At 36.8% G+C, this 25,354-nt stretch overlaps 1 protein-coding gene across 1 annotated transcript in view; it reads right to left on the reverse strand.

Annotated features, from left to right (window-relative positions):
• Positions 1-25,354, reverse strand: part of UBE2R2 (ubiquitin conjugating enzyme E2 R2) — a 92,230-nt gene that overhangs the window by 20,663 nt on the left and 46,213 nt on the right. Inside the window, exon 2 of the mRNA XM_065878890.1 lies at positions 4,365-4,451. Coding sequence (XP_065734962.1) covers positions 4,365-4,451 — 87 coding nt within the window. The remainder of the gene's footprint in view (positions 1-4,364; positions 4,452-25,354) is intronic.

A 25,354-nucleotide genomic window follows, 5' to 3' on the forward strand; every position in this document is an offset into this window, starting at 1 on the left:
AACATTATTTCTGAGTGTATCTGTGAGGGTGTTTCTGGAAAAGATTAGTATTTGAATCAGCAGATTGAGTAAAAAAGACTTGCCCTCATCATGATGATGTGATAGGCATTATCAAATTCTTTGAGGGCCTGAACAGAACAAACAGGCAGAGGAAGGACAAATTGTCTCTCTTCTTGGGCTGCTACATCTGAACTCCTAGTTCTTGGGTCCTGGGACTCCGGGACTCATACCAACAGCTCCCAGTCCTACGGCCTCAAAATGAATTATAATTCCAGACTTCCCGGCTCTATAGCTTGCAGAAGGCAGACTGTGGGATTTCTCAGTCTTCATAACCACGTGAGCCGATTCCTATGACAAACTTCCTCTTACATATATCTCTATATAACCTATTGGTTCTGTTTCTCTGAATACTCCCAACTGACACAGTATCTTTGCTTTTACCTGATCTTTTCTGTGTAATTTCAAAATATAATTTATAATTACAGCTTTATTGGAAAGGACCTCTTGATACACTGAGTTCTTTCAGTTTTGGAAGCGCTGATTGTGGGTCTCATCCACTTCGCTCCTAATGGGCTATAATCCATATAAATAAATACAAAGATCATAAACTATACGTAATTAGACCCACTTTCCACTTACATAGCCTAAATTTTACTATTCCAAAAGCAATTGCTCTGCAGACTTGGCAAAAACCTTTTAAGAGGGACTTCCCTGGTGGCGCAGTGGTTAAGAATCCGCCTGCCAATGCAGGGGATATGGGCTCAAGCCCTGGTCCAGGAAGATCCCATGTGCTGTGGAGCAACTAAGCCCATGTGCCACAACTACTGAGCCTGTGTGCCACAACTACTGAGCCTGTGTGCCACAACTACTGAAGCCTGTGCACCTAAAGCCCATGCTTTGCCACAAAGAGAAGCCACCACAATGAGAAGCCCGTGCACCGCAATGAACAGTAGACCCCACTCTCCACAACTAGAGAAAGCCCGCACACAGCAACGAAGACCCAACGCAGCCAATAATTAATAAATAAATAAATTAAAAAAAAAAAAAAAAAAACCTTGTAAGAGACACCAGAGAGCTAGCTTGTGCTCTCTCTCCTCTCAAGCCACATGAAGACACAGAGATAAGCCAGGAGGAGTCTTCAGTAGAAACTATGTTTCCTAAACTGTGAGAAAGTTAATTTCTGTTGTTGTAAGCCACCGCATCTATGGTATTTTGTTATGGCAGCCGGAGTTATATTAAAACAGTAGGATCTATTTTTAATCATTATTAAAACAATAACATTTAAAAATACCATGCCCTAATGATAGTGGAATAGTAGCCAAACTGGTATATCCTTGCAGTGTCAGTGGCTACAGAGATTAGTATAATGTCTTGAGAATCATCTGAGCCTAGAATCAAGAATAACTCTTCAGAGCTAGAACCTTACGTAAAACAGTAAAATATTTTCCTACTGGCTATCAAGTATCCTAAAATACACCATCTTACTGTAACATTTATTTCATGACTACACCTGTGACATTCACCTGTAAACACTATACAGGAAAAATGATCTGTATACTCCTTCAAAAAACATCCAACATCTTTATTATTTTTTAAAAGAAAGAGCCATACTGTGTCCTACAATTCACTAGTACTAAAAGGATCATCAAATGCTAAATACTTCTGTATAATTTCCATTTAATTTTGTGGCAAAACTAAAACTATTCTAAATATTAGTCTATTACCAAAAAAATTATTTAAATAAATACATACTAAGAGCAGTGAGATTCTGAGTTGCCATAGCTCTGAAGTTTACAGTGAAGAGTGTACAAAAACCTCATTTTAATACATGGTTTGTGAAGCAAATGGGCTTCATTGGTTATCTACTTCTGAACACACAGTAACAAACACAACCAGGAAACTATTATTGAGATCACTCAACATATTATGAAGCAAAAAGGAGTAGACTGTGCAGTATGATCACTGATGACAAGCTCATATTAAATTTCTTTTGTTCTCCGAGCTTCCCCTTGGTATTTATAAATTTCACAAATGTGGCAATGATATTAGAAATGTTAAATTAATTAAGTTCATTCATATAACACAGCAGTATTTATAACTTTTGGGGCTGCAGTAATGTGTCTGTGAATATATTTAATAAAACTGTAACCAAAACTAAAAACTTGATAAAATAAACTATTTTCTACCAAAAATAGTCCTTCATGAAGTTATTATATACAAAAACTCATCAATTCACATATTTTGGCATTTGAGTACGCTTTTCCTTTTGTATTTTTGTCTTGTTGCTGTTGACATTGTTGCCATTGTTCCCCCATTTCATCTCCAGGTCTATTACAAATAACTCTGCAGTAAACAATTTGGTGACCAGAGCAATTTGACATTGAGGTCCATTGTGTTTCTAGGTGACAACATAACATGGATGAGGAGAGAGCAACTTCCTGGAATATCCCTTTGGCTAAGAACCATGAGCCCTAATGTCTAAAATCACAAATACTGACTTGGGCCCTCAAAAAGTTCAATTCTGATACTGTTTCCAGAATGTAGCAAAGTAAATTAACATATTATTAATTTGTGAGAAGAGTCTCTTGTGACTCATTTGATTACATCAAATTTAATTCCTAACTATGACTTAACACTTCTTTAAAAACAGAACTTTTATGGCATGGAAAACAACTGCATATTTATAAGATATGCATGTTTTATTTTACTGCTGAAATTTTTATTATGAATATGAAACCTATTTTAAAAAACAATGATCCAATGCTAAATCTTAAGAGACAGAACTAAATAGCCTACCTAAGTGGTGAAAAAGCAGTGGAAAGTGGAGTGTATCTACCTACACCTTCTTCTGAAAGAGCTTTGAATCCTTTATTCTGTTTTTTGTTTTTCCTTTTTGCTTCTTTGTTGAGAAGGGTTTGAGAATTAGATAACTGAGATGGAAACAGGCGAATATATGGCTCTAAGGTGAATTAGTTCTCAGTAGCAAGACAAAAAAAGCTTGAGCCTTCTCACTTCTCTTTTGCTATCTAAAAAATCTATACATACCACATAGTTGGGTTTTTCTTCTTGAATTCACGTTCCCTTTAAATTTTTTAAATTAATTTTTATTGGAGTATAGTTGCTTTTATACCACATAGTTCTGAAGGCAAGAATTTTTGATTATTAAATGGACAGGGACAGAAAAATACTTCTATGTGTATTAAACCCAGTTTGAACTTATGAACAGTGAATTATTTCCATAGTCTCTCCGTACAACAGGATAACTTTGTTATACAGAATAGTACAACATATTCATTGTTGTTTATTTGTACTATGATTATGTCAAATACTAAAGATACTAAAGAAAACAATATTCTGGGAACCTATTTCTGGAAATGTTACTATGCATCACCTTTTGAGCACTAGTTTGTCCTGTTTTAAGAAGGAAAGAAAAATGAAGAAAATGACTGACAGAAAAAGCAGGTTGTGAAAAATAATAAAGCTACCCCAGTGTGCTCATTTATAGACTGAGATCCAAATTCAGGACTATAGAGTAAGTTCTCCATCCCTTGCCTATAAGCATTTTAAAGGCTCTGTAGCTCTGTTTCTGGAGGAAAGGTGCTTGCCAATAACCACCTGACCAAAAAAAGAACTATGACTAAGGCTGCAAATTTTAAAAAACAATTTTAATGCCTGGGCCTCAGCTACAACTTCACAGCACTACTGCAATGAAAAAGATTACAGAATGGTAAAGGAGTAGACTCAAAGGATATTTTAGTGGGCCTTGACATATATCCTGAGAAACATAATGCATTGTTCCAGCATCCTTATAAATTAGCACAAAGCTAAGTACATTTCATTTAAAAAGCTACAAATTATTTTCCCAGGCATGTGGAGTTGTCTAGTAGAAGAACCTAACCTTGGATTTATTCCAAAACAGGTTCTCAACTGGTATGCAGCAACTCCTTAAAGGACACCAGTACAAATATAGTAGGATAAATTCCCACCCCCTCCCGTCCCAAAGCTGAATCTCTGATCAAAGCAACAAACAAACCCTTGCTGTGAAGTTAGAGGATAGGTACACAAATAAATTTGTATGACTTTATCTACTAAATTTAAAAAATGTTAACAAATATGAATTATGATCTTAGCAATGAGCAGCAAAGGTTTAAAGCCTCAACCTTAAATTAACCATAATATACACTGGTATTAAAAAACCCCAATTTTTGAGCAATTCAACTACAGACTGCTAACCAAAAATGGGAAACCATGAATACTTCTCTGTGGCTACAGCATAACTACCACAGCATACTGAGCTATGGAGGCTATTTTAAAGGATTATCTTAAATAAATCTTCAGAGAAATTCATGATAGACATCTCTTACCTCATAAATGTTGGGGTGCCACATTTTGGTCAAGAATCTGAAGGTAGGTGGTGAATATGGGTAGTCAATAGGAAATTTAATATGCGCCTGAAAAGAAAAAGAATGAAATGCTAGTAAGATTACAGGTTATTCATCTAACTAACAATTCACCCTGATACACTCCAGTGCAACAAAACTCCTTTCTACACAGTAGACTATGGAGATTAAAATAGCTCATATATATTTTGTTAGCCCCAATGCCAGGGTTATTATTAGCATGTGTTCTAACAATCTCTTTAAATATTTATAAAAATTAATGTTAAATTGCCAAAGCTCAACAGTTATATAATTGAACACACGAATGAAAAACAGTTTAATATGTGTGTCACATTAATGGGTATATTTTATTTTAATAACAAAAAATAATTAATACAACCTTATGGTACATAATACAGAACAAAGATAATTTGTTTTACTTAACACCGTTTACCAACCAGAAGTAACAAATGCTACCATTTTGATATGGCTCCTTCAAGAGTTTTTGATGCTAATATATGCGCTTATCTCTTTACAAAACTTATTTTCAAAAACTTGAATATATTTCAAGTTTTCAAAACTTATTTCAAAAACTTGAATATATTTTATTTTATACTGTTTTTTCAATCTGTATCATATCATAAACATTTTCATTGTATATATGATTGTTAGTATGTGCATAATGTTCCATCATACAGATATACAGATGAACCATTAAAAAAAAAAACTATTTCCTTATTTTGGAACAGCTGGGCTGTTTTTCACTCTATTGCTATTGTAAATACTGCTACAGTGAATGTCCTTGGCAGTATCCCACATTTCACATATGAAAAAATCCAGACAAATTCTCATCTAACAGTACTAGTAAAAGGGAGTGAAGAAAGGAATGAAAGAACAAGGTAAGAATAAATAAGCTAAGGACAGCAGTGAACATGGCAGAGTCAGTATCCTCAAAAATTCTGTCTTCAGGACTTCCCCGGTGGCGCGGGAAATGTTTGAGAATCCACCTGCCAATGCAGGGGACACAGGTTCGAGCCCTGGTCCAGGAAGATCTCACATGCTGCAGAGCAACTAAGCCCATGCGCCACAGCTACTGAGCCTGTGCTCTAGAGTCAGCGAGCCACAACTACTGAACCTGCATGCCACAACTACTGAAGCCCACACACCTAGAGCCTGTGCTCTGCAACAAGAAGCCACCGCGATGAGAAGCCCATGCACCTCAACGAAGAGTAGCTCCTGGTTGCCACAACTAGAGAAAGCCCGTGTACAGCAACAAAGACCCAACCCAGCCAAAAATAAATAAATTAAATAAATAAATTTTAAAAAAAACAAAAAGAAACACTAAAGGAGTCCTTCAGGCTGAAATGAAAGGGCACTAGCCAGTACATGAAACAACATGAAGGAAGAGCACAAATCAAAACATAGGATAAGTATAGGATAAATATGAAAGAAACAATAAATGTACTTTTTGTTTATAACTTTTTTCCTCCTAATTTAAAAGATAATTACATAGTATAATAATTATAAATCTATTGAAAGGCGAAAAATACACAAAGAAGGAATTTGTTTACCAATAAAAAACAAAGTAAAGGGGAGGGATCAGAGTTACATAGGAGCAAAGTTTCTGTATACCACTGAAATTAGGATGGTTATTAACTGAACTTAAATACAGTTATATGATGTTGATTGTAATCCCGAGGGTAACCACTAAGAAATAACTCAAAAATTCAATATCCCTTCATGACTGAAAACATCCAAACAAACTAGGAATACAAGGTAAATTCCTCAACTTGAAAAAGGGAATGTAGTAAACAAAACTATAACTAACATTATACTTAGTAGTGAAGTAATTTCAGAAATAAGACAGGGATGTCCACTCTCACCACTTCCATTCAACACTCTACTGGAGATGCTAGTCAGGCCAGCTGGCAAGGAAATGAAATAAAACGCATCTTGGTTGGAAAGTAAGAAGCAAAGTTATTTCTATTTGCAAATTACAGAATCCTGTATATAGATTTTCAAAAGGAACCCACTAAATATATTAGAATAACAAATTCAGCAGAATTGCAAGATAAAAGATCAATATACCAGCATCAATTATATTTCTACACTGCAGCACTGAACAAACTGAAAATGAAATTAAGAAAATTCCATTTATAATAGCATCAAGGGGCTTCCCTGGTGGCGCAGTGGTTGAGAGTCCGCCTGCCGATGCAGGGGACACGGGTTCGTGCCCCGGTCCGGGAAGATCCCACGTGCCGCGGAGCGGCTGCGCCCGTGAGCCATGGCCGCTGAGCCTGCACGTCCGGAGCCTGTGCTCCGCAACGGGAGAGGCCACAACAGTGAGAGACCCGCATACCGCAAAAAACAAAACAAAAACCTGTATAATAGCATCAAAAAGAATAAAATACTTAGGAATAAATATAATAAAAGAAATACAAAACTTACACTCTGAAAAGTACAAAACATTTTAAAAAGAAATTAAAGACTTAAATAAATGTTAAATATCCATGATATTATATGTTCATAGATTGCAAGACTCAATACTGTTAGGATGGTAATCCTCCTCAAGCTTATCTACAGCTTCAGCATCACTGTATGGAAAGACCCTGTTGCCTTCTTTACAGAAATGGAAAAAGCTGGTACTCATGGGACCCAGAATAGCCAAAACAATCTTGAAAAATAAAAACAAAGTTAGACAACTCACACTTCCCAGTTTCAAAACACTACAAATCTATAGTGATCAAGACAGTTTGGTACTAATATAAGGCCAATTCAATGGGGGGAAAGGCCTTTTCAACAAATTGTGCTGAGACAACTGGATATTCACATGCAAAAGAATGGAGTCAAATCCTTTGAAATACACCAAGGACTCTATTTAACAAGGCCTGCCTTCAGGAGAAACCAGTTACAGCCTAACTTGCTAGGATATTGTCAGAGCCTAACTGACCTAGGGAAAGAGAAATATTGGGTTGGCCGAAAGTTCGTTAGGGTTTCTCCATAACATCTTACGGAAAAAACTCCAGCCCTAATATCCCACGTAAGGGGTGAGGAAAAACAGAAACTCTTGAAAAGTTCACAGTCCAGAGGCAAAGCCTCATTAAAAAGAAATCATAGAACAGAACTCTTCCCCTTCCCCTCACACTTCACCACCATATTACTAAGGCATTTATAGCAGTTCCTTTTACCCAGTACATCACAGCTAACTAACATGAAAAAATGATAAGACATACCTAAAGGAAAAATCACAAATGAAGAGACAGAGCAATTATCACAACCAGACATGGGAAAGATATTGGAATTATTAGACTGGGAATTTAAAACAACGATGATTAATATTCTAAGGATTCTAGTGGACAAAGTAAACAGCACGCAAAAACAGATAGGCAATGTAAGCAGAGAGATGGAAATCTTAAGAAAGAACCAAAGACAAATGCTAGAGATAAAAACACTGAAGAATGCCTTTGATGGGCTGAGTAAGACTGACACAGCTGAGGGGAAAAACCTCTGCACTAGAGGATATTATCAATAGAATCCTCGAAAGCAGAAAAGCAAAGAGAACAAAGACTGGGGGGGAAAAACAGAACAGAATATCCAAGGAGTGTGGGACAACTACAAGAAGTGTAAGATACATGTAATAGGAATACCAGAAGGAATAAAAGACACCATAACGAAAATGAAAAGACAACCCACAGGATGGGAGAAAATCATTTATCTGATAAGGGACATGTACCCAGAATACGTAAAGAATGCTTATAACTCAGTAATAAAGAGAAATAACTCAATTTAAAAATGAGCCCAGGGCTTCCCTGGTGGCGCAGTGGGACACGGGTTCGAGCCCTGCTCTGGGAAGATCCCACATGCCACGGAGCAACTAAGCCCGTGTGCCACAACTACTGAGCCTGCGCTCTACAGTCCACAAACCACAACTACTGAAGCCTACACACCTAGAGCCCTTGCTCTGCAACAAGAGAAGCCACAGCAGTGAGAAGCCCGCGCACTGCAACAAAGAGTAGCCCCCGCTTGCCTCAACTAGAGACAGCCCGCACGCAGCAACGAAGACCCAACAGAGCCAAAAGTAAATTAATTAATTAATTAAACAAACAAACAAAATGTTTGGCCAGGATGTCATGAAATTAGAATGCTTTATACATGGCTGGAAGGGATCAAAATGGTATAGCCACTTTGAAAAACAGTCTAGTATTTCCTTGAAAAAATAAACATAGTTAACCATGTACCACGCAAGTCCACTACCAGGTATATGTCCAAGAGAAATGAAAACATTACATCCACATGAGAACTTGTACAGAAATGTTCACAGCAGCATAAAAGACAAAATGTAGAACAACCCCAAATGTCCATCACCTGAGGAAATGAACAAAAGGTGGTATATATCCATACACTAGAATATTATGTGGCAGTTAAAAGGAATGAAGTACTGGACTTCCCTGGTGGTCCAGTGGTAAACAATCCGCTTTACAATGCTTACAACGCAGGGGACGCAGGTTCCATCCCTGGTCAGGGAACTAAGATCCCATATGCCCCAGGGCAACTAAGCCCGTGAACCACAACTACTGAGCTCATGTGCCTCAACTGGAGAGCCTGTGCACCGCAAACTACAGAGCCCACGTGCCCTGGAGCCTGCGCACCACAACCAGAGAAGAGAAAACCCAAACGCCACAACTAGAGAAGCCCAAGCGCCACAACTAGAGAAGAGAAAACCTGCATCCACAACTAGAGAGCAGCCTGTGCACTGCAACGAAGAGCCCACATGCTACTAAGACCCGATGCAGCCAAACATAAATAATAAATAAATCTTTAAAAATAAATAAAAATTAAAGCAAACAAACAAAAAACTGGAGTCCAAAAGCAGTCACACCCCAATAGCAACAAGAATACTCAGTTCCTCAGATCTTGGTTTCAAAATACCATTTTCTAATAAAAAGAAACAAGGCTCTTTGGAGAAATACTTGATTCTACATGTGGGGCAAGGAAAATACAAGATGAGCATGGAGCATCTTATAGTGCCTGAAAGTAAGGAAATGCTAAAGAAAAAATATGGAGGCATGTCAAAAACAAACAAAAAAAAAGCAAACAACAACAAAAAGCCATAGGAGCCAACCTGAAAGAGCCCCTACTGGCCAAAAGTAAAGCAATTCATAGTACTGGATGATAACCCAAGGTATAAAATAAATATAAATGAGTGCATTTTGGTATAAATTATTGAATGAAAAAATATTGGGGAAGGGACAAATCTTCCTCACAGCATATATTATCTTCCTCCAGATAATATATGTAGATATATCCCATTAAGGAGGTGGAGTTTAATTCCCCTCCCCACAAGTGTGGGCAGGGCTGAATGACTCATTTCCTAAGAATATGGAAAGGAAGACATACTAACTTTATAATAGAGAAAGCTGGCGGACAACACCTTAACCAAGTGATCAAGGTTAACATCACTGGTGTTAAGTCGCTGAAATCATGACCTCCCTTATAAGATGTGCTGAGAAACACAGCTCATCTCTGTGGTGCTCTTACCCCAAAACCCATAACCCAGCCTGATCATGAGACAAACATCAGACAAACCCAAATGGAGGGACATTCTACACAATACCCGACCACTTCTTTTCAAAACTATGAAGGTCATGAAAAACAAAGAAAGATGGGGAAACCATCAAATATTGAAGGAAACTAAGGAGACATCACAACTAAATGCAATCAGTATTCTGAACTGTATACAGGAATAATAAAAGGACATTAGGGGTGGTAGGGGAGAACTGAGCATGACTGCTAATAGATAGGAGGTTTCTTTTGGAGGTGATGAAATAAACTGGAGTTAGATGGTGGTGATGGCTGTATGACTTGGTGAATAAAAAAACCACTGAATTGTACACTTTGAAAGCCTACAAAGTACTGGTACCATGGTTAGGTGTTGTTTGAGTAGGTCCCTGGGTGGATAAAAGCAGAGGAAATAGCAAGGCACCAGGTGCAAAGAATGTGGAGTGGTCAGGTATGGCTAGTGGGATGCCTGGTGGTAACTACAGGAGATAGAAGACTGGATGAAGGTAGGCTGAAGCCTTGTTTAGGTGTTTTAGTGGGGAACTACATAAAGTCAGAAAATCAGGGACTTCCCTGGTGGCGCAGTGGTTAAGAATCTGCCTGCCAATTCAGGGGACACAGGTTCAAGCCCTGGTCCAGGAAGATCCCACATGCCGCAGAGCAACTAAGCCCGTACGTCACAACTACTGAGCCCGTGCGCCTAGAGCCCATGCTCCTCAACAAGAGAAGCCACCGCAATGAGAAGCCCGTGAACCAAAGGAGTAGTCCCTGCTTGCCACGACTGCAGAAAACCCACGTACAGCAATGAAGACCCTACACAACCATAAATAAATTAATTTAAAAACGAAAATCAAAGGCAAGATGTCTATTTTAGAATAAATGACTCTATGACAGCACTGTAAAAGATGGATTGAATGGGATAAAAGACAGAAGTTAGGAGTTGTTTCCTATCTTTTTCATTTAATCAGCCTCATCTCCAGAATAGGCATACACTTTAGAAAGCTTTAGTAATGATTACATAGTTATATAATGCATATCTGAATAAAACAGGATTGTAAAAATTTCCATACAAAATTGGAACTCTGATCATTGAAAATGTAACCTCCTTTAACATATTTCTATGGGAAATTAGATTATCCTTTCTAAAAATAATCAATAAAATTTAGTATTGTTAGTCAAATCTTTAGGTCCCCAAAAACGTCCTCCTAGACTACTAACTATATTAAAAGAAATCTTTACAGAGTAACTAGGAATGGTTGCACGAAAATTTATAAAGAACATGCACCAATATGAAAGAGTAGTAAAAGAACATCCACCCAAGAAGCTAGACTGCCTGGGTTTGAATCCTGGCTCTGCCATTCATTAGCTGTTTTTTTAAGTTATTTGTGTCTCCAGTTTCCTCATCAGTAAAATAAAGCTTATAGTACTTATTAAACTGCTTGGTATGAGAATTAAATGAGTAAATGCTTGTGTAAAATGCATTAGAACAGTGTTTAACATATAATAAAAGATATGTAAGAGTTTTGTTTAAAAACTGCAAATTAAACTGGCAGAGGTTATGTCAGAAAACCTTCTTTAATAAAAAGCGTCTTTTATAGACTGCTCATTTTCGCTTTGTTTTATTGCTTTTACTTACCTGCCTTTTGATTATAACACTACCAGCTTTAGAAAAGACAACTAGAGAGATTCTTCCCAACCTAAGAACTTGAATCTTACGGAACCAGTTTTCTAAGAGCTTTACAAATCTTAATTACTTTTTACTTAAATATAATTAATAAACATTAATTACTTACTATTGTTAGTTGGGTTTCTATATTTTCTGTAAGCATCTAATAATATTTTGAGCTTTTATCTTTATCTCTGTACCTTGAACCCTACTTATTGCCACAAAATTTTTAAAAGTAGCATCTCCAGAATAAAGTCAAAAACTATTTTTGATTTTTAAAAGTATCATGCCTGGGAGTTCCCTAGCGGTCCAGTGGTTAGGACTCAGCACTTTCACTGCTGTGGCCCAGGTTCAATCCCTGGTCGGGGAGCTAAGCCACGTGGCGCAGCTGGGGGAAAAAAAAAAAAAAGATGTATCATGCCTAAATTATGCTTATGTTACAACTGAAAAAGGTAACATTGGGTGGTGTACCCCTGTAAGGCTACTTAAAATTGTTATAAGAACTCTTTCAATGGAATTTACAATCCTAAAGAATTTAGCTGAAGTTAAAATCAAGGGGAATATTCTGCTACAGTGCTTCCCTGAGATTATTCAGTTTTACCACTATTACTTTTTTTCAGAATCGTATTAATAATTTAAACATATTATGTATTTATGTTCACCCATAATCATATCGGTGAAAATTTTTTAAGTTTAATTAAGTATAAAACTTGCTCTTATCCATTTCCAATCCTAGTAAATCTTAGAGTGTGATTTGAACAAACTATAAACTTATTTATAAGTTTATAACAAGGAACAAGAGAAATGTGAACACTGACTGGATATTAAGGAATTAACTTTTTCAGCTGTAATAATAGCATTGTGGTTATTTTTTTAAAGGAGGCCCTTATATTTTAGAAATACATTCTGAAATATTCACAAGTGAAATGATATGATGTCTGAAATCAGTTACAAAATAATGTGAAGAGGAGTAGATAAGGTATAGATTAAACATATTTGCTATGAGTTAATTATGGATGCTGAGTGATGGGTACACAGAGTTTACTGTACTCCTATTTCTAATTTCATATTATGGAAAATTTCAAACATACAAAAAGCTTAAGAAATGAGATGACTAATATACAACTATTTTTTTAAAGCATTATAGTGCTTTGCATAACTAGCATAATCATACCATTATGATAGCAATAGATGCCACTATTTTTTTTGGTTTTTTTGGTTTTTTTTTTGCGGTACGCGGGCATCTCACTGTTGTGGCCTCTCCCGTTGCGGAGCACAGGCTCCGGACGCACAGGCTCAGCGGCCATGGCTCGTGGGCCCAGCCGCTCTGTAGCATGTAGGATCTTCCCAGACCGGGGCACAAACCCGTGTCCCCTGCATCGGCAGGCGGACTCTCAACCACTGCGCCACCAGGGAAGCCCAGATGTCACTATTAACCACGTGAACATGATGGAACTTGGCAAGGTGATAATAAAGTTCATGTGAAAGAGAAAATACTTGAAAATAATACTGTTTTTGATAAAAACCAATAACAGGGAGGGGTTCACACTAGCAGATAGAAAAACATCCTACAGAGATCCTATTAAAGGAGGAGACTACACACAGATCAATGATATAGAATAAGTTATTCAGAAAACAATAAAGGCAACATTTCAAATAAGTAGGAGAAAGATTCAAATGTTGGGGGAAATGACTCTTCCTTTGGATAAAGGGGTAAAGATGCTTATAGACACTTGAAAAGAAAATCAGATTTCACTTTCAACGAGAAAAAGATCAAACCTCATCCTTAAGAAGAATCAACAGTGGTGAAGAACTGGACAATCCTTGATCTCCAAGAGTAAAAAGGAGTTCATATGCTAGTAGCAAAAGACAGATTGTTCTGTTGCCACAGTAACAAAGAGCCACCAGAATGAGTTTTTTAAAATGAAGTATAGTTGATTTATAATGTTTTGTTAATTTCTGCTGTACAACAAAGTGTTTCAGTTACTTACATATATGTGTGTGTATACACATATATTTGTATGTATATACACACACATTCTTTTTTTATATTCTTTTCCATTATGGTTTATCACAGGACACTGAATATAGTTCCCTGTGCTATACATACAGTAGGACCTTGTTTTTATCCATTCTATATATAATCAGAATCAGTTTTAAACTGCTTAAACAATACCTGACAGTTCTGTAGGCATGGAACAAGAACCAACTTTAAACCCATTTAAACAACTTTTATTGGTGAGTATGTTTTGGCAAGCCAACCTATCAGTAACGGTCCCTTGTTTCTGAAAGCCAGCCAACTGGGAACACACTCCTGCCAATGAACACATTTCTGAATACCAACCAATCAGTAATGGTCTCAGCCAAGTACCCATGCTTCCACAGCTGATGCCAACCCCACAAAGACTGTGAAAAATCCACCAATCCTTAAACTTCACACTTCTCAAAAACCCTATAATAAGATCAGCAGTCTGCTCTATGTGTAGAGACTGTGATTTGACCAGCAAAACTCTCTTAAGTAAGCAATAAACTCAGCTTTGTGATTTTTGGTTTAAGTACTGAAGAGTGGTCTTTTACACCTTTTACAAATTTATTCATGAAGTACAGTTTTAAATTTCATATATGACTGTATCAAGAAATATGGGAAATAAATCTGAAAAGTCACACCTTAAAACATACAAATTGTTTAACAAGTAATTTAGATTCTGACTCTTTTTTAAGGCAGCTCCTTATATCTTTCTTGACTAACTTGCAAACGCCTAAGAAGTATCTCCAAAATATTTTCTGTACCATTACCACATATGGTTTCTCTAAAATGCTCAGGTTACTCCTAAGTATACCCTTAAAGAAATCACTGAACTCACCAGACATCTATGTTTAGTTATTCACACACTGAGCATTTATGTTAATGTTTTCATTTATTCAATCATTCAACATATCACTGTTGAAAACCAATGATACTGGGACTTCCCTGGTGGCACAGTGGCTAAGAATCCACCTGCCAATGCAGGGGACATGGGTTCGAGCCCTGGTCCGGGAAGATCCCACCTGCCGTGGAGCAACTAAGCCCGTGTGCCACTACTGAGCCTGCACTCTAGAGCCTGCGAGCCACAACTACTGAACCCGCGAGCCACAACTACTGAGCCCGCAAGCCACAACTACTGAAGCCCTCGCGCCTAGAGGCCATGTTGGGCAACAAAGAGAAGCCGCAGCAATGAGAAGCCCGCGTACTGCAACAAAGAGTAGCCCCCGCTCTCCACAACTAGAGGAAGCCCACGGACAGCAACGAAGACACAATGCAGCCATAAATAAATAAATAAATGAATAATACAAAGTATGTATTAAATGGCAGGCACGGGGTTAAATGCTTCATATGCATCATCTCATTTCATCACTCAGTTGTAAAATTAAAAGGTGAGATGCATGTACAGCCACAAATGCAGAAGACTTTTAACTTAGGAACAGATTATCTTCCAGTCCACATTGCTGACTACCAAGAAGCATCTCCGCAATGTTTATCATTTTGTCTAACCATGTATTTACTGGGCTTCACCAATTCCACTGTCTCCTCATGCTCTAGCTTTTCTGTCCATTCTCTCTCATACTCCTTAGCTCCTCTCATCTTCTTTTTAACTTAATGTGCTCTGATTATAACTTTTCCCTGTTTCTTTAAAGAATACTTTTCTTCTTTGAAGAATCTTCTCCCCAGATGTGACACATTACAAAAACCAAAAACTTCTGGGCAAAGAAAAAGAAACACTAAAATGCATAACACCAAAAACTAATTTAGATAACATTAATATATGGAAATGAAGTATACATCAGCTTAGGACAAAATTTTGCTAACCCAGTGTGCAACATTAAAGTAATTTTGTTATCCCACTAATTATTTTCATATGGAATTTCAGCTATAACATAACAAAAAACAAATATGAATAGAGAAATATATTCTAATTATTCCTGCTACCTGGTTATTAATATGAGTAAGTTAAGAAAAAGCTTCCCAGTCCTAAACACAACTATATTTGGTAATAGGTCAGCTGACAACAAATGTAGAGTTGCTGTTGCATTTGGATTAGTGCCTGAAGATAGTGTGAAATGAGGATACTCCCACTGCTGAGTTTTTCTGCTATGTCATCAGCTCACATCTGCTACTGGATATGTTTCCAACATGACAGCAAAAGCAATCAAAACATGTTTTCTTATTAACTTGCTGCAAGCTTCAAAAGTCTGCCAACCACCAGTACAAACTCAAATAGTTCATTAACAATATGTAATTAATATATTGAATAGCTATACCCAGTGATGCTATAATATGTGCCACAGGCTTTAAAGTCAAGAAATTATGTCTTTATTGATTACAAATCTCAATATAAAAAGTTAATTTAGAATTACTATAATACTTAATATAATTATTCTAAAGTTAAGATGAAATATAAATAACAGGAAATCCCTGATGCTCCTACTGGACTCTCTTTTTTTGGCTGCACCACAGGGCATGTGGGATCCTAGTTCCCTGACCAGGGTTCAAATCGGTGTCCCCTGCAGTGGAAGCACGGCGTCCTAACCACTGGACCACCAGGGAAGTCCCCTGGACTCTTAAAAGTAAACTTCTGACAATTAAGGAGAAGTAACTCTCAGTATTAATTAATACTCATAGTCCTCTATTTTTTTAACAGAATAATATAAAAATGTTTCTTTCAGCTTAGAAAGTAAAGCCTTTTTGTTCCCAAGATACACTACTAGGTTACAAGACATACCATACGCTATAGTTACTGACTGTTATTGGTACAAGGCTAGACAAACAGACAAATGGTACAGAAAAGAGTATCCAAAAACAGATATATATAGGGTCACCTAGTTTACAATGAAAACAACACTACAGTTCAGTGGGTGACAGGATAGTGTTTTCAATAAATGGTACTACAGCAACTGGATATCCACATAGAAAAATTAACCTTGACCCTTGTCTCACATCATTTACAGATAGATCACAGATCTAACTGCAAAACTAAAACTATAAAGGTTTCTAAATGAAAACATAAAAGAATATCTTCACGCTGGAATTCCTAACCAGAGCAATTAGACAAGAAAAAAGAAACAAAAGGCACCCAAATTTCCAAATTAGAAAAAATTATCTGTTTGCAGACATGACCTTATAAATAGAAAACCCTGAAGATTCCACACAAAACAAAAACCGTTAGAACTAATAAACAAATTTATCAATATTGCAAGATGTAAAAATCACGTGCAAAAAAAAAAGTATACAGGGCTTCCCTGGTGGCGCAGTGGTTGAGAGTCCGCCTGCCGATGCAGGAGACATGAGTTCGTGCCCCGGTCCGGGAAGATCCCACATGCCGTGGAGCGGCTGGGCCCGTGAGCCATGGCCGCTGAGCCTGCGCGTCCGGAGCCTGTGCTCCGCGATGGGAGAGGCCACAACAGTGAGAGGCCCACGTACCGCAAAAAAAAAAAAAAAAAAAAAAAAAAAAGTATACAATAGCAATGAATTCAAAGAGGAAATTAAGAAAATAATTCTGTTTACAATAATATCACAGCAAGAATAAAATACTTAGGTATAGGGAATTCCCTGGCAGTCCAGTAGTTAGGGCTCTGCGCTTCCACTGTAAGGGGGCACGGGTTCAATCCCCGTTTGGGGAATTAAGATCTTGCATGCCCCACAGCATAGCCAAAAAAATAAATAAATAAAAGGAAGAAATAAAATGTATGCTGTACGATGCTCTATTCTCACATGTTGTTTTATTGTTTGTTTTTTGCGGTACACGGGCCTCTCACTGTTGTAGCCTCTCCCGTTGCGGAGCACAGGCTCTGGACGCACGGGCTCAGTGGCCATGGCTCACGGGCCCAGCCACTCCGCGGCATGTGGGATCCTCCCAGACGGCGGCACGAACCCATGTCCCCTGCATCGGCAGGCAGACTCTCAACCACTGCGCCACCAGGGAAGCCCCTCTCACATGTATTTTTGTAATAAAGTATTTATATAAAAAAAGAGAATAAAATACTTAGGCATTAAGTTAACCAAAGGTGAAAGACTTATACACTGACAACTACAAAACACTGTTGAAAGAAATTAAAGATGACACAAACAAATGGAAAGACAACCCATGTTCATGGGGTTGGAAGACTTAATACTGTTAAGCTGTCAATACTACCGAAAGCGATCTACAGATTCGATGCAATCCTTATCAAAATCCCAATTATGATTTTTGCAGAAATAGAAAAAGTCATCCTAAAATTCATATGGAACCTCAAGGGACTCCAAACAGCTAAAACAATTGTTGCAAAAGAAGAACAAAGTTTGGAGGTCTCATACTTCCTGATATCAAAACTTAATATAAAGCTACAGTAATCAAGACAATGTGATACTTGCATAAAGACATATACATTGATGGAACACAATAGAAAGCCCAAAAATAAACTCTCACTTATATGATCGAATAATTTTTTACAAGGGTGCCAAGACCATTCAATGGGGAAGGTACAGTCTTTTCAACAAATGATAGAAAAACTGGGTATCTATATGGAAAAGAATGAAATTGGACACTTACCTTACACCATATATGAATATTAACTCAAAATGGATCATAGACCTAAATATAACACGTAAATTTATAAAACTCTTAGAAGAAAATGGGAAGAGCTTCATGACACTCAGTTTGGCAATGATTTCTAGGACATGACATCAAAAGCACAGCAACAAAAGAAAAAAATGTAAATTGGCCTATATCAAAATTAAAAATGTTTATGTATCAAATGACACTATCGAGGGACTTCCCTGGTGGTCCAGTGGTTAAGAAACCACCTTCCAATACAGGGAACATGGGTTCTATCCCTGGTTGGGGAACTAAGATCCCACATGCCACAGGGCAACTAAGCCCACACACCGCAACTACTGAGACTGCGCGTCACAACTAGAGAGAAGCCTGTGTGCCATGAAAGATCCCACATGCCATAACAAAGATCCCGCATGCCACAACTAAGACCCAACGCAGCCAAATAAAAATAAATAAATGTTTCATCAAATGACACTATCAACAGAGTGAAAAGGCAACCCACAGAATAGGAGAAAATATCTGCAAATCATATATCTGATGAGGGATTAATATCAAAAATATATATAGTGAACTACATACAATTCAACAACAACAGGATTAAAAATCAGACAAAAGACAAGTAGACATTTCTCCAAAGAAAATTTACAAATGGCCAATAAGCACATGAAAAGATGCTCAACAGCAACAGTCATTAAGGAAACATAATGACTAAACCACAAAACCACAATGAGATACCACTTTACAGCCATTAGGATGACTATTAACAAATCAAAACAACAAAATAAATGTTGGTGAGGATGTGGAGAAACTGGAAACACTTTTCATGCAGTGCTGGTAGGAATGTAAAATGGTGCAGCCACTATGGAAAACAATAGGGTGGTTCCTTAAAAAATTAAAAATAGAATTACCATATGATTCAGCAATTCTGCTTCTAGGTATACACCCAAAAGAATCAAAAGCAGAGTCTCAAACAGATATTTGCACACCTATAGTCATAGCAGCTTATTCATAACAGCCAAATGGTGAAAGCAACCCGGGAATCCACCAATGGAAAAATGGATAAACAAAATGTGATATATACACAGAATGGAATATTTACCCTCTAAAAGGAAGGAAATTCTGACACATGCTACGAACATGGAGAACCCTGGAAGATATTATGCTAAGTTAAGCCAGCCATAAAAGGACATAGAGCTGGAAGAGGGGCAGGGGGTAAAGAGTTATTATTTAATGGTTCAGTTTGAGAAGATGTCAAAAGTTCTGGAGAAGGATGGTGGTGATGGTTACACAACAACATGAATGTATTTACAATTCCACTGAACTGTACACTTAGATATATTTTATCACACACACACACACACACACACACACACACACAGAATATCTTCATGACACTGGAGAAGACAAATGTTCTTAAATAAGACACAAAAGGCACTAGCAACAAAAGAAAACATTGATAAATCTGACTCCACTAAAACTAAGAACTTCTGGTTCATCAAAAGACATCATTAAGACAGGGAACAAGCACAAGTAGAAGAAGATAATTCACAATACATATATCCAACAAATGATCTGTACCCAGAGTATATGAAGAACTCCTGCAAATTAAGAAAAAGACAAAAGAATAAAAATGGGCAAAAGACTTAATAAACAGGCATACCATAAAAGAGAATATCCAAATCAGAGTAAAATAAAAAATAAAGATAGATATTCAACTCCATTAGTCATTAGAGAAGTGCAAATTTAAAACACAATACTTAAAATGAAACAGACTGGCAAGGCAATGATGCAGAAAAACAATAACTCTCACACAGTCCTTGTGGGAATATAAACCACTTTAGAAAACTGTTGGTATCTACTACAGCTGCTCATATGTATACCCTATGACTCAGAAATTCCATTCCTAAATATATATACCCAACAGAAAGATATATATTTTTACCAAAATACATGCACTGGAAGGTTCATAGTAGGAATATTCATATAGACAAAATCTGAAACTGCCCAAGTGGCCATCAACAGGAGAATGGGTAAAGTGAAATAGTCATGTAATAGAACACTACATCGCAATGAGAAAGAGTGATCTACAACTACACATAATAATTTGGTTAAATCACAGAAACATAACTTTGAGAGAAAGAAGCCAGACACAAAATAGACTGATACTGTATAAATCTATTCATAATAAAATTCAAGAACAGGCAAGACTAATTTATGCTTTTAGAAATTAGGATTATTCCAGGTAGTGGGGAGGACAGTTCTGTAAGGAAGCACAAAAAAGGGCTCTTGGAGTGCTGGTAATATATATATATATATATATATATATATATATATTTTTTTTTTTTTTTTTTTTTTTTTTTTTGCGGTACACGGGCCTCTCACTGCTGTGGCCTCTCCCGTTGCTGAGCACAGGCTCTGGACGCGCAGGCTCAGCACCCATGGCTCACGGGCCCAGCCGCTCTGCGGCATGTAGGATCTTCCCGGACCAGGGCACAAACCCGTGTCCCCTGCATCGGCAGGCGGACTCAACCACTGCGCCACCAGGGAAGCCCTGGTAATATTTTTTTTCCTGATCTGGGTACTGGCTACATGGATGACCCAGTTTGTGAAAATTCATTAAGCTGCATACTTATGACATATATACTTTTCTGCCTTCATATAATTTGATAAAATTAAAATGTAATTTTTCATTAGAGTTAAAATACAATAACCTTGTATATTTGAACATTTTGAGGAGAGATTTACACTTCTGGCAGAGTTCATTTACTAAATACTAATGTATTTACTGATAAATACATTAGAAAACTAAGTAAATAGGAGGTGGGGAGGTCAATCAACTCCACCAGAAAACAAAACACCATATGTAAAAGAAAAGGTAATTATGGTATATGACATGATTCAACTGGGACTATTTCATATTACAACACTGAAAATAAATCTAAACCAAAATTATGACTAAACTGGAAGGATGGGAGGGCCAATGAGTTTGTGGGTTAGGGTGTTATCATAATGCACAAAATCCTTATCTTCCATAGTAAAAATTCAATAGTTACTAACAAAATAAAAAATAAATCTAGAAACAGCAATGGAAACATTTAGAAATATGGGGGCAAATACCAGAACACAAGGTTGAAAAGTTTCAAAGTAGTTGTCTTTGGGGAGAAGTGTTCAGGGGTAGGAAGAGGACAGTGCAAGTGATTATAAATCTCGTAGGATTATCAGACTCTTCAAACCATTTACAGATATTAATTTGACAACTTTTGAAAAATATAGTTAATTGCTATTAACAATTATGTAGCATTTTGGCCTCTCACAGAGTTCCTACTACTACATAACTGTGTTACAGGTAATCCATGAATGATTTGTTATGGATAACCTAAGAATGATGGGACCGTTGGCAGCCAGGGTAAGACATCCTGGATTCCTGATCTTCTGAACATATGAGCTCAAAGCTAAAAAGCGGGACACTTCCCTGGTGGTACAGTGGGTAGTCTCCATGCTCTCAATGCAGAGGGCCTGGGTTCGCTCCCTGGTCAGGGAACTAGATACTGCATGCATGCTACAAGTAAAGAGTCCACATGCCACAACTAATAAGTCTGCATGCCACAACTAAGACCAGGCGCAGCCTAAATAAATAAATATTTTATTTAAAAAAAAAAAAGCTAGTATGCTTTCAGTCACAAGAAAAGGCATTCTAGTGCTAAGGAATTTTTCCTCTCAGCCTTTTCTGCCTTTATTAACAGGGCATCTTTAGCACTTCATATGTTCACATATGTGGAACAATGGCAGATAAAATTACTAACCAGTTTTGATGCTATACTGCGAGAGTGTACCTAAGACAAGTTAAAAATGATTATGCATAAGCAATTGTAAAATGGTACAGTAAGATAAAAAATAAAGATCAATTATAGGGAATTCCCTGGTGGTTCAGTGGTTAGAACTCAGCACTCTCACTGCCAGAGCCCGAGTTCGATCCCTGGTCAGGGGAACATAAATCCCACAAGCCATAAAGTACAGCCAAAAAAAAAAAGATGAATTATTTTCTCTCTACATTTTTCATGAAAAACTTTATTAATTCCATCATGCACTTTCTTTAGGCATGACAGCAAAGGTTAAAAACCCTAAAGGAGGGGCTTCCCTGGTGGCACAGTGGTTGAGAGTCTGCCTGCCGATGCAGGGGACACGAGTTCGTGCCCCGGTCCAGGAAGATCCTACATGCCACGGAGCAGCTAGGCCCGTGAGCCATGGCCGCTGAGCCTGCGCGTCCGGAGCCTGTGCTCCGCAACGGGAGAGGCCACAACAGTGAGAGGCCCGCGTACCGCAAAAAAAAAAATCCTAAAGGAAATGATTGATGAATTTTATAACATGAAAATTAAACAATTCCACATGACACAGCAAAATACACCATAAATATGGTTAAAGGCAAAACCGCAAACTAGGAAAGATGTATATAACTTCTGACAAAAGGTTAATATATTTACATAAAGAATGCTTCTAAATCAAAGCATAAAGACAAACCTGTCTATAGTAAAACACGTACAGGATGCAAACAAGCCAAAAACAGAGAAATACATTCTACTACTTAGCAGCCTTTTCATGGACTCTCCAGGACTCTGAGAAATTTAGATAGAAAACCACTCCTATATGCAAAATGAGTCAGCAACTTTTACAAATATAAATATTTGTAAATTTTTCTGTATATACCAGTGGGAAATCAGAGTATACGGCATATAATTCAGCCAAGCAGAGAGAAATATGCAAAGCATCAAGTTTATCAAAAGAAGAAAAGGAATCTAATAGTATTCTGCCTACATATACTATAATCTGCATTCCTACCTAACACCAGGGAAAGACACTAGTTTCTCCAGCAGGAGACTGGCATAATGAGCAAGGAGGTATTTGATAAGGGTATGCATGACAGCTGAAGGGGTTTAAATTAACTCACCAGATATGAAGGGGGGAAAAGTCCAGATTTTCATAGTGGCAATGGCAAAAGAGAAAAAGGAACAAATCGCTAACTCTTGGCTCTGTTTCTCATATCAAATGACAAGCAATAACATTTTATTACCAAAGATGAAAGCAGATCAACAAACGATACCTCCAGTGACAATCATCTGGAGAAGAAACAACAAAATGAAAAGATTTAAAACCCCTTTCTTCACTAAACCATATTTTACTCTGTCAAATAATAATAAAGCTTAATATAATTACTTGTCACCTTTTTTCAAAATCAAAAATTTCTCAAGTACAGAAAATAGATCCTCACTAAAATTGCAGAGGACGAAGCTAGATCTTATCTTCCATTATCTAATTACTGAAGAATAGCTTGTTAAAACTTAACACTGAGTTAACTCATATTCTCTTTTACCACACCACCCCCAGAAAGAAAAAAGTAGGTGTCAGACATGACAAACAAGTAAAAAATGGGTATCTGATGTTATACAACCACGGATTTGTGAAAATTCTGATATCAAATACATATGAATTCAACAATGAACACATGTGACATACAAGAACTCATTTAGAAAAGGTATTGGCAGCAATGTTTTTACTTAGCCAAAGAGTGCTATGGAATATTATGCCATGCCAACATAACAAGACGTTGCATCCTCACTCTCTCAAAATGGTACTTGCTGTTTGAGACCTAACTAATGATAGAAAAATGTTAGGGAAAAGCCATTAGGAATCAGAGGCAATAAAATACAAACTTATACCAAAGGCTAAGATGTCAGGAGAAAAAGAGGCTTATGTATCAATATTTGGCATGTCATGAAAGTGTTATTCCCAATTAAGAGAATTTCCTTTGGCAAAATTACTTGGAAAATGTGCATTCCTAAAATGCAATTATATTAAAATAAAATAGCTTGAACACCCACAAGGATTATATGCTAAACATTAAATTTATTTTTAAATAATCAAATTTGTTTTATTGAATACAAAAATCATTCTGTAAAACAAAAAAAAGCTTAAATAAGTCTTCTATGTCACACAAAAACATAGGGGGAAAAATCCTAGTTCTAATAAGTTTTCCAAAATAAAGACATAAAAAGAAAAACAGTATCTACAAGACCATCCCAGTCTTAAGATTTTATGATGACCTTCCGTGTTAAAACAGGGATATTCTCAAGGGTCTAAAACTGTCAAGGTAGGGCAGGAATTCTAAACTAAACTTGGGCAACGAGCCTAAACAAATTTAAATATAAATTGTCCTTCCTAGTTCAGCTGTTTCCATGAGGATCCAAGTGTGTCAGCTTAGGGCAGGTATTAATCTACCAAGAGATAAAATACACAAAGCGACACTATAGTAGCAATTACATATACTGATGAGATAATGAACATTTTCAAAGTAAGAATTTATAAATGCTAAATGGTTTTCAAAGTATTTGCATTTCTGCTCCCAAATACAGGAACCATACATAACTCATAGTGTATTTTTAAAAGGCATTAAAATGAACTCTTCTATAAACTGAAACATAAAGAAAATAGACTATTACATGGCATAGTCCTGGAGTGGAATACAACAGTTTAGTAATAATTATAATTAGAAATTTAACATTTATACCGTAGTATTATAGATCATCAATTTCCAAAAACCTAAGCTTAATGAAATATAATTATTGCCTTCACCTGTTCCTCTGGTAACTGTCTTCATATTTTCTTTAATCTCTGATTAGAATATTACAGTAAGAAGACATTTTATAGGAGAATAAAGAGCACTACCTCACAATAATGGTAAGCCATCTTTCTAAATCTAACTTAGCCTTCCTGAGAGGATTCTGAAGATACATCAGGATACTACATCAAAACTGTTATTTACATCACTCAGTAACGTACTATGGGTAGATATGTGAAAGTGCATAAGTATTTTATCTGCAATGAATAAATAGGTTAGCTTTTACTATATGCGATTATTCCATGAGTTCCAAAAAAAAAAAATTCTAAATGAGCAGTATTAATGCCTAAAAAAGTTAGTGTCTTAGCCTCAGAATAGTATAAAACAGAATATGACCCAAGACTTCCTAACTTACATGTAAAAAAATGAAAAAAGCTACCCCTCTAAGGATTTAGCCCTTATTAAGGAACTCTGAAAGACAAAAAATTCTTAAGTCACTGTATACTACTATAAGCAAAACAGCTTGCATGCCTTTCAACAATTAGTCAATTTTTTGCATAGTTAA

This window comes from Phocoena phocoena, chromosome 6 (genome assembly GCF_963924675.1).
Source record: "Phocoena phocoena chromosome 6, mPhoPho1.1, whole genome shotgun sequence".
Lineage (NCBI taxonomy): Eukaryota > Metazoa > Chordata > Mammalia > Artiodactyla > Phocoenidae > Phocoena > Phocoena phocoena.